This window comes from Panulirus ornatus, chromosome 43, assembly GCF_036320965.1.
Source record: "Panulirus ornatus isolate Po-2019 chromosome 43, ASM3632096v1, whole genome shotgun sequence".
Classification (NCBI taxonomy): domain Eukaryota; kingdom Metazoa; phylum Arthropoda; class Malacostraca; order Decapoda; family Palinuridae; genus Panulirus; species Panulirus ornatus.
In genome coordinates, this window is record NC_092266.1 from 27527455 (window position 1) to 27543079 (window position 15625).

Genomic DNA, 15625 nt, shown 5'->3' on the forward strand with positions numbered 1-15625 from the left:
ATGTGAGTGCTGGACCCTTTGTATTGACGCTGCTCGGACTGTAGACTTTTTTTGCTCTCACGTAGGAAGTTGTAGTTTTATTATCTGTCTCTTTAGAGATATTTGAGTCCACAGCTTTTCCTTCTCTCGTGTCCATACCAACATCATGCCGATAGATTTGATCTGGCTTGTAGCTCCTGGTTTACACATGATTCGCAAGTTCTGGGGAAGCGAGGTAACCCAGTATGATGGACAGAATCCCTCCCTCTTCCTGCGATGGACAGAATCCCTCCCCCAGTGCCGTGATGTACGCTACTGCATTCTCCTCCTCAGACACAAGCGCTCTGCTGGTCGACACCGTCAGGAGAGCGGAGGTCTGCCTGCGGTTGTGGCGGCCACCCGCCAGCCGAGTGCCACAACACACCCAGTAAACGTACCAGTTTTTGCGACGTGCTTGCTCATTATACAGATGTGTCGTGAAAGCGATAACCTGGGTCCATATCAGGTCAGGAGGATGCAGCAGCTGCGGACGTGTTGGACTGTGGGAACGTGGGACTGGCCCTCTCTCCTCCCACATACACGCTACGCCTCCTCCCCCACACATGCTGGCCTTCATTTATCTTTATTGTTACTGATAGCTGTGCTGAACTTTCTTGGGGACGACTGAAGAGATGTGCAACTCTTCACTCTGGAGCGCTGACGAGAGAGAGAGAGAGAGAGAGAGAGAGAGAGAGAGAGAGAGAGAGAGAGAGAGAGAGAGAGAGAGTGTTTGTAGACCTGACTCTTAAAGGAAGAAAGGTTATGTGAAGGTGGAATGACAAGAGAAGGAAGAGCATTCCGCATCTTAACTGTTCGGGGGAAGAAGGAGGCATCACGACAGCCAGTCCTCGAGTGGCCGGGCTCCACACAGAAACTGCGGGAAGCAGCAGCGAATCGTGTGCTGCGGGCGCATGTTCCACCCACCTCCAAATGCATGCACACACCTCAAGAGAACAGCGACTAGAATGATACCTATGGGATGTATATAGAGTGTAGCAGCATCGCGACGTACTCTCAGAAATAGTTCCCTGTCGGCGCGGCAGTCCTGGAGGACTTATTTAGGTAATACCAGTGAAATTAGGAGGTGCCATGAACACAACAGTAGAAAACACTTTGAACGATCGGGGCCCAAGACTTAGGATGTAGTACAGTGGAGAAATTCAAAAGGCCGTGGAGAACTATTTACAAGGTGGACCTTAGCAGCCAGCCAAGCTGTGGTGATTACTTGGGACTGAGGTCCGCATCCTCCAACAGCTTGGTCGACCTGCCAACCAACTCCAGTATCTAGGAATCAGCCCAAGCTGTAGGAGGAGCAGACTCCCGAAAACGACATGAGGTGAGGATCCTTGGATACGATGTCTTGACCCTCGACTTGGACCATGATGGTCAGGTAAGGGGTCAAGGCATTGTATCCCATCTACTCGAAAGGATTGTTTAAATTTTGTTTTGATATCGCTGTGAGGTGTGTGTGTAATCGACAGCTTGTTCCCCAGCTACTTAGTAACTGATGAGCTCCCAAGTCCTGTGTAAGAAAGCTTAACGGAGTGGATGCTGACGAATGAGGCGTAGATGGGAGAGTAAAGGTGGTACAAGCGGGAGTGTACGTGACTAATGTTGTATAGCCTTGGAGGTTGACATTCCAGTTCACATCGTCCTGGCATGAGGTGTGCCTCCCCTCACAGCCTTGGTGAGGAAGGGACGACAAACGAGATCGTCACAGTGTTCAGCACCATGCCAGGTCAGCACATGCCGAGTGTTGATTATGCAGGAGACCATCTTACGATGCTGGGAGGTGGAGGTTGGGGGGAAGGGGTGGGGTTTCGTTCTTAAGAATGTACCATCGGGCCCTGAGTGTCGGTGTACCTGAACTTGACCACCTTCTTGCAAGATCCTGTCGTCGGGCGAGACTAAGTGGAGTTCAGTCTCCTTTCGTAACTCGTCGATTGCCTTATAAGTCAGGGAGTTAAAAGGTGATGGTTTCTGGCGAGTGTCATTCATCTTATGGTATTATTTGAATGAGCTGCTCGGATACAAGACGAAGACCAGGCTCCGAGATGAAGACTCGGTCTCTGCTCTTCTTTTAGTCGTACGTCAGCCGTTAGCTGCTGCTGTGTAGTATTCCATCCTCATCTAAGTTTAACAATATAAAGGCATTCGGAAAGCGACGGACCATTGGATCCTACTGAGGATTTTCCAGAGGAAGACCTTTGAACTTTTCATGTAGCTGAGGGGGCGCAAAATGATGTCTTCTCCCTCTTGTTTTCATCTCATTTTGTCACGATTTTCCTCTATTTTCAACACCATTTTCTAACACCCTCCTGTAATAAAAAAAGAATTCCCGCAATCTCTCGCTTGCTTTTGCATCATCCTTCGTATCCTCTCACCTTGTACCCGCACCCCTTTCTGCTGCTGGTCACGTCATCCGATCTGGTTCGGCCGTTCACACAGCCAGCAGGACGGACAGCGTCACCCACCCCCCATGAATCATTGGTAGCATCACTCGCAGGTACGGCAGCAACAAGAACTGACCCGCCACTGTGTTCCCACACACACACACACACACACACACACACACAGCTGTACCCCGCAGCCCACTGCTGCTCCAAGCTGTTCCTGCTGTTTATATCTCTCCTTGCTGTTGGTATAATGCTTCATGCTGCTGTATCTGCTGCTGCTGCCGCTTCATCTCCGCTTGTTACTGCCACAAACGCGTCGTTACTGCTTGTGTTCCATCTTCCGTCTTTGCTTTGCGTTAGCGGGTTGTGGTGGTGCCTCGACTGCTTCGTACCGTAGCCACTCCCACGCCTATTGCTGCCGTTGCACCAGCAGGAGGAGATGGTGTTGGTGGTGCTGCTACTGATGATTGTTGCTAGTTGCTGCTGCTTTTTTTTGCCCTTAATGCATATCATTATTGCGACCGCTGCTACATGACAGCTACCTGACAGCTGTTGTTCATCGTTACCACTGCTACAGTAGCTCGTGGGTGATATAGTTGTAGCAGTTTGTTGCCTCTGCTCTCCCATGGTTTTTTTTTTTTTTTACCGCTGTTGACGACGAGATCATTGGATAGTCTCCTCGTTTATTATAGTTGATCAAAATAGAAAAAAAAAGAAGGGAAGAATCTCACATTTTGATGATCACGATAAGAGCGTGACCGATGTTTGATTTAATCTTGGATCATCATTAGCGTGCGTCCACTTGAGACAGTATCACGTGATATCTGTCCTATCTGGTGTGTGTGTGTATGCCATATCATCTGTCATTCTCCCCCTGGGAATATTGCATCTCAATTATTGGCGTGGGAACCTTGCCTGGCTGACTCTTTGCCTCGCCCCGTGCGGGGCCGTAGGAGGAGTGGGCAGTGGGGCGGTATTGGCCTGTGGTTAGTGCTGGATGAGGGCTGCTGGGGGTGGTGACTGTGGCCGCCATACGGGTAAGAGCTCTCGCGGTGAGTGTCCGTCGGGGTTGCTCGCGCGAGCGCGCTTTTATCTCCGTCTGCCTGGCCTTCCTCCTCCCCCTTCAGACCTAACCCACCAGGGGCACTGTGCACGCTACGGGACCTACCCTCTCTCATGTATTCTCACTATCTCATCGTAGACACGTCAGACGCAGTCACACACCTGCACACGTCTCCAGTAGACATGTACATTGTACATCCGTACATACCCACATAGTTCGCAGTTGCATGGGTGGCAGTCGTACTAGGGTTGAAGTTGAGTGGCAGGTGGGTGTATGGCGGCTTGCGTGGCGCTTCGTTACCACAGATCTGCTGGTGGTAGTGATATAACGTTTCTCCCCTCACTTCTCGCATGGTAGTGCGGTAAATGAGGTCCTAATCATTATCTTCCGTAGATGTTTATAAGCCGGCCTGTCGCTGTGGTCCAGACATCTGCCCTTCAGTTGGTAATCATTGATTTTCCCCCCCTCATCACACGACCTACGGCCCCCGACCACCGTCGTGCCCAAAAATGTTTTGAGGAGTATCCATGCAGAACACTGGGCAGGCTCTCATACACCAGGGGGCGCATCTGACTCCCCGACTGTTGCTGCTGGCGACGACTCTGCCGTCAGAGTGGAGCCACAGCGTTGTGGCTCGAGCTGCGGACAGTATCTGGGGGCGGCTAAGAGTAACTGGGTGGGTACTGCTGTAATTGATGTCTCGTGCAAGGGCCGCTTTTTTTTTTTTCTTTTTTTTTTTTTTTCTAAATTGACGCCTGGCAGGAGAAGCTCACGCCAGCGGGTAGGGGTAGGGTTTGTGGTAAGGTTTAGTGGGGGAGGGGGAGCGCTCCAGCATTTGGCTGTAAATTAAGTAGGCGTGTGGGGAAGGGAAGGCATGTTGCGGCCAGCACGCTTTAAGTGGCCATTACCATCTTGGAGTTGTTCGCCCTGAACCACTCACATCTGGTGCTGAAGGTTGAGTGCGGAGCTGTATTCCACGTACCTGTGTGATTGATGAGGCTGTAACGTGTCGAAAAAACCATACACATATATTTTTGTGAGTATGTGATGTGTATATTATGTAATGTATATTATGTAATGCATATTATGTAATGTATATTGATATATTGTCTGTCTTCCTCCCCCAGGTGTACGGACCAGTATGTTGGGGAGTACTGCCAATACCTCAACCCCTGTCGGAACGGGCCGGGCCCCCGCTGCCAGAACGGTGGCACCTGCAACGTGGTCATGGCCCTGTCGGGCCCCAAGTTTAACTGCATCTGTCCCGTGGGTTACAAGGCGTCCCTCTGCGAGATAGCGGTGGCCAACGCCTGCGACTCCGACCCCTGCATGAACGGCGCCACCTGCCAGCTCCTGACCCTGGACAAGTATCGATGCCAGTGCCCATCCGGCTTCAGGGGTGACCAGTGTCAGAAGGTGGACCACTGCGCCTCCAAACCCTGCCGCAACGGTGCCACCTGCCATTCCCCGGGAAACACATACACCTGCACGTGCCCGCCGGGATTCACCGGCACCACCTGCACGGCCGATGTCAACGAGTGCAAGGACCGCCCCTGCAGACACGGCACCTGCAGCAACACCTTCGGATCTTACACGTTAGTGTTCATCATAATGCCTTCACAACACTAGATCTATCTATCTATCTATCTATCTATCTATCTATCTATCTATATGTTGTCTAGTTTAGTTAAGGTTTTCACGTTTATTTATGTGGTTCAAGGTGAGTTGCCTGAGGAACAGGGGAATGTTTGTTTAGTTCCATAACATACAGGCCAGGGGGGGACAGAACCGAACGTTCGAATTACGGAGGTGCACGTTTGCTGGGTGTACCTGATGCGTTGTGTGGGAGAGCGGTGATTGGGAGGGTGGCGGCATGCACAAATTGGAGAGGAACAGCATGGCTTTAGAAGTGGTAGAGGGTCTGTGAACCAGGCATTTGCTGTGTAGAATTTGTGTTGGAGACAGAGAATTAGAGGGATTTGAATGTGGGATTTATGGATCTAGAGAAGCGTATTAGAGGGTCGATAAAGGTGCTTTGCAGAAGATGTTAGGAATATATGGTGTGGGAGGAGAACCTCTAGGAGCAGTGAGTTTTTCTCGAGAGTAAGGTGTGTGTGAGAGTAAGAAGAGAGGAGGGTGAGTGGTTGCAGATGAAGGAGGATCTGCGGCAGGGGTTTGTGATGTCACCATGACTGTTTAACATGCTTATGGATGCGATGGTGAGGGAGATGAATGCGAGGGTTTTTGGAGAGAGAGAGAGAGAGAGAGAGAGAGAGAGAGAGAGAGAGAGAGAGAGAGAGAGAGAGAGAGAGAGAGAGAGAGAGAGACCTGCTGTCAGTTTAGGGTGGTGGGGTTGGGGGTAAGTCAACTGATAATGTGGCTCTGACAGCAGGTTCGAGCGAGAGACTGCAGAAAATAGTTTCTGCGTTCAGGAGTGTCTGAAAGGGAGGAAGTTGAGAGATGATTTAAATAAAGATAATGTTTTTAAGGTAAGCAGTCGAGAGGGACATATTTGTCAGAGAAAAATGCCTAAAAAAGTGCGTTTTTGCTCCCTGAAAACTGCTACAATTCTGAGGCTTTCAGGGTCTTGGCCCCAACCAGGGCGTTGCCCAGATCTCATTATAAGACTCCTCTTTCCCTGGTTACTGAGCCTCATCTGTTTGACCATGATATACATCGTGATGGCAAACCGCATTGAGAACGCAGGCTGCTGCAGCCCAAGTTGCTGAGGTTGATGCGAACGCAGAATTTTGCTAAGATAATGGGCCTCTTGTAAGGGTAGATTTTACTGCTGACCTCCGTATCTGCGGCGGGTGGCGAGTATCAGGCCTTGGTCATCACCGGTCACACATGCCCCTCCCTCCACTGCCAACCTCCACCCTTGGTATGTATTACCTGCACTCGCCACCTGAGTCACGTGGGGCGTCCGGTCGCAGGAGCGTCGCCCCCGGTGACCACGTCAGAACAGGAGCTGCGTGTAATCGCGTGGGTCCAGAGGAGTATGTAAACGGGGTTACCGTGCAGGATTGCCAAGTGGTAGCGGATGCCAGGCATATGACCTAGCTCAGCATGGCTGCTGCTGCTGCTTCTTCAGTAAGGTGTCACCTTCTGTCTCCTCCACCCGCACGCTCCCTCCGCTACTTGCTTCAGCACCTGCCCCTTCGGCACCTCTCCCTTGGTCAACGTTATGGTTGATTTTTGGGATAAGGCATTGACCTATTTTGGGATACGGCATTGAGCTGGAGTCCGCCTCTCCCGTAGGTTGTCGTTGGACGTTCACCGGGTACCTGAAGAAAGTGGTGACAAAGACTGATTTTGGCGATACGTACGTGTTCTGGATCCATGACCATGGTGTAGTGTAGCGGGTGAATGTTGGTGTGGTAGAAGCTTAGGGCCAGAAAGTGGAGCAAGCGTCAGCACTGCCGTCCGGTGTGGCTAGGTGTCAGCCCCGTGACCAATCAGCCTGCTGTCCACTGTGGTTAGTGTCAGCCCCGTCAGGGTCAGCCTCCCGCCCAGAGTGTGTGGCTGGTAGCGTCGGCTCCGTGACTGTCAGCCTTCTAGTCCAGCTTGCTGTTGACACCATGATAGTGGACCTCCTGGATGTGCTGCTGTCAACCCTGACAACGTCCCTCTTGTGTGTGTAAGTCCCCACATGAGGCGTCTTTTCCTGCCCGTTCCATCCTCTGGGTAAGTGGCGGTGGGTGCCACATGGGGTAGGTAGGTGGGGAAGTACACCACTGGGTGCCCACATATGGCAGGTGGGGAAGTACGCCACTATCCTGGGCCAACGTATATATGATACCTCATTTCCTACCCACCTTCCTTACTTTGTGTCACCTTAATATACCCCCATCTGTTCTGTAACTTACAGCATATATTGAACAGGTCTTCCTCTGTATCATATAGATATATATTTTTTTATGCGTAAAGAGAATATATTTTCTTTGTGATGAATAAAACTTTTTTTTTTTTTAGGTTCGTCTCTTATCTTCCACCAGGCTGCTCTAATTACTCATCCGATCGGCTGGGCTGTGTAAGGCCGTGGCCTTAGACTTACGTGTAACGTTTTTAAATGTCTCAGATTTTGATTTCTCATGTTTCTCATACACTCGCAGTCAGTGTGGTGTGCGTTATATATTTTTTCGTGTTCCGGCCCCGGATGATAAGGCTTTTCGTTGTGTTTGTTTAGCCAAGAGGGATTTTTTTTTATTGGGGGGGTGTACACAGACTGGTGACCATGCCTTTCCGGTGTGTGTTTCTTTATGGCCTGTAACCAGCCGTCTGTACCCGAGGGTTGTATTTTGTTCTCAAGTCGTTCTCGATATTTTTCGAAGATATCATGTTCGAGTCATCGTATGCAGCGAATGACCTTTCGCCCATTTCCTGACGCGAAACAGTTCGCCTGCCGCGGGAGGTCGTGCCAGCACGGAACTCTTCCGTTCTGGAGAACATAAGTTGGGTTAAAGATCGTGGTTTGTCGCCTCTCTGAACTCTTAAGCGTTCACCAGCTCCAGCCGGCCGTCATCGTGACGACGGCTGGCTTTGTGTTCGTTCGAGTTGAGGTCATCCATTGTCGTTATTCCTGGACCTTTTATATTTTGTCATCGGTGATTGTGTTTGCTTACGGTGTTACGTTTTATTCCCCCTCGGTCAACCATGTCAGGAAGCGCTTACAACCCTGTACGTGCGTTGAAACAGCATTGTGAATGATCTTTGCGTCGTCCCTAGATATTTTGATTCACATTTTCGTATCTCTGCTTCTCTCATATGACAGCGAGGAACAGCATTTGTACACACGTACAGATTTTTTTTTTTTTTTTTTACCGTATTGGCACACCAGAGAGCGTGTGGTTTAAAAGCGCGTCATATGTTTCATAAGAAATTGTAGATCCGTCACCGTACTTTACATTGTTTCTCCCACGTTGCGCATATCGGGCATTATGACACTATGGTCACGTTGTATCATAACAAATGCTTTGATAAAGTGTGTGTGTGTGTGTTTACAGCACCAGCGTTGTTCTTTTGTCTCCTGTTTATTCCTACCACACTCGTACTGATCGAGTGAGGAGAAAAGACCCGACCGTACCATCTCTCACACTCGTATTGCCCCGGGGTTTTGTGTGTCCAATTGTCACGTAATTTACATCTTCGGACTTCATACTTTTATTCTTATTAGATAGAAGTGCTGCTGCTGATTGGCATTTTACGAGACGCTTCATCTTGGGATGGCAGCCAAGCTCGGAGAATGTACCAGGACGGTACAGTCGTGGAGAATACGAGGCGATCCTTGTCGATGTGAGTTCTGACTTTGACCCGCAAGGGGGTCAGTCAGGTCAGAGGAGTCACGCCGTCGTAAACCACCGGAGCCGGACAGTCGTGTTCTAGGGTTCTTATCCACCCCATGTTCAGCGGGATGATGAGGTTGTATCCCTCTGCCTCGCCTGATGTGCCACGCAAGCACTGCGCCTCCTGACGTAGGGTGTGTGGGTGGGTTCAGCGTTCACCCATCGCCTGTACAGGTGCTTTATATACCGTCTTCTCACCACAACCGTCACTCGCCTGTTGCTCTGCCATCGCTTAGTACGAGGCGACAGGCGGGCGGCCCGTAGGTGCTCTCGACGTTGTCATCTTGAATCATCGATTCACATTCGTTACTTCTACATCGGTATGATAAAGATGCCAGAAAAAAAAAAGATACAGAAGCGCAAGTCAGTAAAGACATTAAGGCTCAGTTCATTTCTTTTTTTATACTAACGTCTAATAACGTGTGTGACGCTTGTTTGGGTTTGCGTTTTGATTAACGTCCTAGGGATCATTGTCAGGTGTTATGTTCTCTTAATGTCTTAATGTTTTCCTTCCAGATGCTCTTTTTTTTTCTTCTTCCAGGGATGACTGAACTGTAATGTAATTGTTTTCATTTGTTGCAGGTGCAATTGCCACGAGGGTTATACTGGGGTGAACTGTGAGAGCCGTTACGTGCCGTGCGAACCCTCACCCTGCAACAACGGTGGCACCTGCAAGCCCAGAGACTCCCTGAACTACGAGTGCCAGTGCCCCACAGGTACCGTAACACACAGCCAGTTGTTTCTCTCGGCCAGACGTCCTGCATGCGACACCTCACCCCAGCACTACCTCACTCATGCATGTCTTATTTGTCTAAAGGGCTCCCGTGGTGTTGTGGTTAACGTTGCTGACCATGATACACGCTCGCGGGCCCTCCCTGGTTCGTATCTTGGTCGCAGCAGTGGCTCTGTCCGTAGCCAATCCCAGCTGTTCATCCTCCTCTCGGGGATGGTCGATAAATGGGTACCAGGTTTAGGCTCTCGTGTATATATATACACTTAAGAGAAAATACATTGGTCATACATACAAGGTTAAGAGACGGGGCAACTCTCTCCCCGTAACATACAAATGATAATAACACACACACACATACATACATACACACACACACACACACACACACACACACACACACACACACACACACACACACGGAGGAAAGTTAACGAAGATGTGATGAGCGTCGAAGTTTTTCTTTCTTAGCACCGCGACATTGGAAACCTTCATCTTCTCATATTCAGTCTTATTTACTTCGACCTGACCTCTTTTTGTTTTATAAAAGGCAGAATTTACACATCCTTCGAAAGTAGGTATTTTTTCTCGTATTTTTTTTTTTTTTTTTTTTGTTATCTCTTTAACACACTCCTCATATCAATTAAGGCCTTGCTTCATTGCGGACTTCTGTCAACGACTGGAGTCGACATCCGGTAAAAACGCACGATAAGAAGATATAACGGACTACTCTTGCAACCAGTTGAAACATTATGGACTGCTACAGTAATTTCGGAGTAGGGGAGGGGAACTGGGCGACTATACCTGCAAAGTTCAGAAGACCAGCCAGAATGTGCCTGACACCTGAGTCTACAGAACCTCGGCCTTTCTTAAAGTGCGAACTTGAGCAGAGGAGGAACGAAGATAGACCAGATATAGAACAGAGATAACCCCAGAAATCGTCATAAGGCACTGGAATGAGTGTAGGAATGCTGGAACTGATCTCTGCCGTTGCTGGAGTGTGCAGCAGCGAGGATGGCCAAGTAGTGGTGGCTGATGGAATCAGACGCTGCTGGTACTTCCAGCCTCTAGGATTATAAGCTTATGGTGCGGTGAGGCGAAGACTGTCGCTGGGTTAAGGTTAAGAGGGTGGCCGGATTCTCTTTGGTACCGTAGGACCTGCTTGACACCCGAGGCCCAGCCTGATTAATATTGACCCCAGGTCTGGCTGGTGTCGTCTTGGCCGCAGGTTGAGGAAGGGAGGTGGTTGAGTGGATTACTGGTACGGGCTACGGTGCGTCCAGACCGCCGGCGACCCTTGACCTTTTTGGCCAACCTCCACTGCGTCACGACCTCCTCCAAGAGGTCGCCCCCCCACCCCCACCCCCTATTTCTTGTTGAGAAAGTGAAACTGTATTGATTCCCGACGGTGGTGTGTGGCGAGGTGATGCCATGGGCTGGGCCGGTGTAGAAGTAGGGTAGTGGGGTGGCGAGGCGAGGCGAGGGGCCCCCACGTGATGTATGCTTGACCGCAGATGAGCGCTAGATGCGATGCGGGCCGGACCACGCCATAAAAACTGGCTTCATCTCTTATTGTGATGTGACCCCTTCCCGCTAGTTGTTTTTTGTCCACACACAATGAATGCTTGCGTGCCTCATGCTAACAGCGCTCCATCCCTGCTCCAACATTCTCAGTCTCTCTCTCTCTCTCTCTCTCTCTCTCTCTCTCTCTCTCTCTCTCTCTCTCTCTCTCTCTCTCTCTCTCTCTCTCTCTCTCCTGTTATTTCGTATATGGTCATCTTTCACTGTATTTTTAAACAAGCGAGTGACGTAAAGGATTTACATAAGCCCCAGCCTTTTAACTCTCACTTGACCTTCTCCTCTTGCCATCCTTTGGGTATATGTACATCACGTCTGCCTCTCTCTCTCTCTCTCTCTCTCTCTCTCTCTCTCTCTCTCTCTCTCTCTCTCTCTCTCTCTCTCTCTCTCTCCTCCCCATTTCCTCATTCTCGTGTTCCCTGTGGTCCCTCGCGTCTCTGTTCCCATGTCTCACATTCATGTTTATATCATGAAGTGAAACGGAGTCGTGGAATGTTTTTTCCGAGGGGTGTCCATCTACACCTGTGTGATATCTGTTTGTATTACTGGGGGAGACAGTTTTATAACTGCTTTTGCCCCATCTCTTGACTTTGTGAACATGTACCATTTATGTACTGCTGTGTGTGTACACACACCCACACACCCACAAACCATCTCCGAAGGGGAGGATGAACACCGGGGTTGGCTGTGGGCCGACTACCGCGCCTAGGATTCGAACCCATGCGAGCCCGTGATGAATGAGTAAGGCTATACCTCGGCGGCCCATGCGTAATAGACATGTGTGATTACAATTTGTTTATTACGGAGAGAGAGAGTTTCATACCCTTGCTGCTTCGTGTGAGTGTTGTGTGTGTGTGTGTGTGTGTGTGTGTGCTTTTGTCGGTACTGATGAAAATGTCACCGGAAACAATTAATCCCCATAAGACATTCCCGAGACTGGGGCAGAGAACGCGGCACAATGTAAACAAAACGTGGGAGAACTAGAGCGAGTCTTTAAACAGTCGGAGCATCGGGGGCTCAGCACGGTCGCTTAAACTTAGGGGAACCATTAGGGTAAGGATAAGAAATCATTTGTAAGTGTATTAACAGATTTTCTCATTGAGTGTGAATTTTATTTTCTTGGTCATCTGAGCTGGTAAAAAGGCCCCCCTTTGTGAAACGTTAAACATTTCGTTTGATGTGTTATAAATGCACAGTAACATCAGTTATATCTTATATCATTGTGCAGTATGATTGAAATATAGAGAGGATTATGAAAGGGAAAAGGAAGAGGCATATGTATAAGGCATTTTGTCTTAAAGATGCTGACCAGGGCAGATACGTTGTAGTGTACATACGGTTGACACAACTACACAGGGTGCTATGCCTTCGTCGGAGCACTTTCCATAGCGAGTTCTCCCTCACTGTTGTCTCAGTGATTGTCTCTCTGTCTCTCACCCTCGTACCCTTCTGTCTCGCGTTCGACGTCTCTTGCATTCATCACCCTCTATGACCCCTTCTTCTTCTCATCCCTGTCTTTCCATATAGATGGTCCTTCCTTCTCTAACTCGTGGATCTGTTCTTCCCCTTGCTCTCCATAACTGTTTCCCATCGTCCTCCCCTCTGCACACTTTGCTGCTGGTCGTCCTGCCCTCCCTAGCGCTTGCCCCTCGCCTTTCCCTCCCCACAACCACTGCCAGCCTCGTGCACCTGCTCCCAAACCCAGTTCTCTCCCCGTTCCCTACCCCTCCGCCGCCATTTTACCCAATGCCACCTCCCGGGGTTATCCACGCCTCTTCCGTGTGTTTTCCTCGGACCTCCATCTACTTCGTTTTCACTCGTCGTATTCTTATCTTTCTCCTTGAGTCGTGCCTGCCTGACCCCTGTACTGCATCCCTGGCGCCCTTGTCCCCCTGCCGTGCCTGTCCCCTGCCTGGCCTTGTGTTGCATCCCTGGCCCGTGTGGTTGTGGTGGGGCGCGGCTGACGGAGGGTGTGAGAGCGTTCCCACGATGCGCTCCCCATCACCCTTCCATCCCCCGTCATACCCACACGCTGCTATCTACTCTGTAGCACCACTCCGCTCCCCAACATCCAGTCACACCTACCTCTGTCAGGATCGCCAAGGGTTGGTGACAGGTTGCTCATCTGACTTCCCCCCCTGGCTCGTCGACCAGCTGACGCCAGCATCACACCACTGGTGACAGAGTGTGGGACGGTCCACGGCTGTACCACTACTGTGGCGGGCCACATACTCATTGTAGGACGGTCCACAGCTTTACCACTACGGTGGTGGGCCACACACTCACTGTTGGACGGTCCACAGCTGTACCACTAAGGTGGTGGGTCACACAACCTATGTGGGATGGTACACTTTAGTACCATTACTGTGGAAGGCCATACACCTGGTGTGGGATTATCCAACCCGATACCATTACTGTGGAGGGCCATACACCTGGTGTGGGACGGTCCACAGCTGTACCACTATGGGTGATGGGCCACACACTTGGTGTAGGACGATCCACTCCGGCACCATTGCTGTGGAGGGCCACATACTAGCACTACTACTGTGTTGGGCCACACAGTGTGAGGCGGTCCATACCAGCACCACTATACTGTGTTGGGCCACACATCTCCTCCATGTGGCTCATTTGGTCCGAGTGGCGATCTTCATAAGCTGCTTAGAAGGTCTGTCGCCGTGTGCTGTTGAGGTCTTTCATAGATGTAAGGTGGGGGATCCGTTTTGCAGGATGGCTCCTGACTTCGGTGTTAGGAATGTATATTTCAAATGTTTATTCTCTCTCATCACACAGGGTTCACCGGTCGCAACTGTGAGGTGAACATCGACGACTGCCACAACAACAAGTGTCAAAACGGAGCCACTTGCGTGGACGGGGTCAACACGTACACTTGTGCATGTCCCCCTACCTTCACGGGTCCCTTCTGCTCTGAGGACGTGGACGAGTGTGCTGTCAGACCGACCATATGTAAGGTAAAGCCCCAGCCATCCCTACCCAAACATTACCTCGGGATGGTTATCGATGCTTCTGTAGTGTTTCATCTTGTGTGTGATGTAATAGTAGATGTTACTGGAGGTTGTCTCCGTCCTGAGTAGTGTATGACTGTGTGTTATTTTTTCTCTGGATCAGAATGGAGCGACGTGCACCAACACCCACGGAGGGTTCTCCTGCATCTGTGTCAACGGGTGGACGGGAGACGACTGTTCCGAGAATATCGACGACTGCACCGGGGCGGCTTGCTTCAACGGTGCCACCTGCATAGACCGCGTGGGATCCTTCCTGTGCCAGTGCACGCCGGGCAAGGTAAGGGAGCCTCACTCTTCCCTCGCTCCTCGGGCACCAGGCAGTACACCAGTTATTTCCCTGGCCAGTGGTCGTTGATTCATCGCCACTCGTCATTAAGTAGAACCCCCTTCACATCACGACACTGTCGGAGGCAGAACGGAATCTCTACATTATGTTTTAAGAAAGAATTTACGGGATGATGAAGTAATGGTGATGTTAAGCGAGAGGAAGAGTTTAAACTGCAAATTGATGATGCATGAAGACTGGGAAGAGAGGAGTGTTGTTCTGGCAGTATGACGGAGTCATTGTAGGTTAGGAAGGTGGAGAGGAGGCCAGGGTATTGGCTGATAGCGCAGATCAGAGCGATGAGTAAGGGTGATGATGGGTTACTGCTGCAGAACCTCGCAGCTTTTTTTTTTTTTCCGAGAACTTGTATAGCAGGCGAGGTAACAAACATGAAATATAGAAAAGAATTAGAGATAAAGATTCCATAAAGGTTAGAAATATAGAAAGAATAGATTAGAAATATACCCACATTATAGGTGAAGAAGGGGAGTGAGTACAGAATGACCTATGTAACACTAGTGAGAGATCGGGGCTACAAACTGTCGGTACAAAGTACTTGACAACGACAATGCAGGTGTCATAGAAAATGAGCGGTTACAACCTTAGTGGTATCGCAGACGTGGAACATTACTGGCAGCCAGGGACGTAAGGGAACTCTGCCTCTGACCCCTCCCTGACGAAGGTGATCGTTGGTTCCTCCTCCACCAGCCGACCGTGATGTCCAGGGAGGGCAGCTTTAAAAGGAGCGCCCCCCATCTCTGTCCCGCCCACTGACCATCGCGTGTGTTTTAACACGGGTAACCGTTGAGAACGACACTCGTAATAGGAACTTATTTTGACCAACCAGAACCTAACCCAACGTCAGTACTTGTGGGAAGAATGTTATGATGTATAGGAGAATCGAACCCACTACCAGTTGTTAAAGGGGAAGCAGGTCAAGGCACTGCCAGTTGTTTAAAGGGGAAGTAGGTCAGGGCGCTACCTGTTGTTAAAGGGGAGGTAGGTGTTGGTATGAACTTGTCATAGGGGTTTTGGCGCTACTTGATGCTGAAGGGAAAAAAGGCAGACACTACCACTTGTTAAAGGAAAGGGATGTGTAGGCACTGCCGGGTGTTAAGAGGAAGGTGGAGGCACTGCCAGATGTTCA

The 15625-nt window shown here is 50.1% G+C and overlaps 1 protein-coding gene across 1 annotated transcript in view; it reads left to right on the forward strand.

The window, feature by feature from the left end:
* The window catches only part of N (neurogenic locus Notch protein), a 152447-nt gene that overhangs the window by 117898 nt on the left and 18924 nt on the right, over nucleotides 1-15625 (forward strand). Inside the window, exons 3-6 of the mRNA XM_071687298.1 lie at nucleotides 4605-5072; nucleotides 9405-9538; nucleotides 13921-14099; nucleotides 14257-14430. Of these exons, the coding sequence (XP_071543399.1) occupies nucleotides 4605-5072; nucleotides 9405-9538; nucleotides 13921-14099; nucleotides 14257-14430 (955 nt within the window). The remainder of the gene's footprint in view (nucleotides 1-4604; nucleotides 5073-9404; nucleotides 9539-13920; nucleotides 14100-14256; nucleotides 14431-15625) is intronic.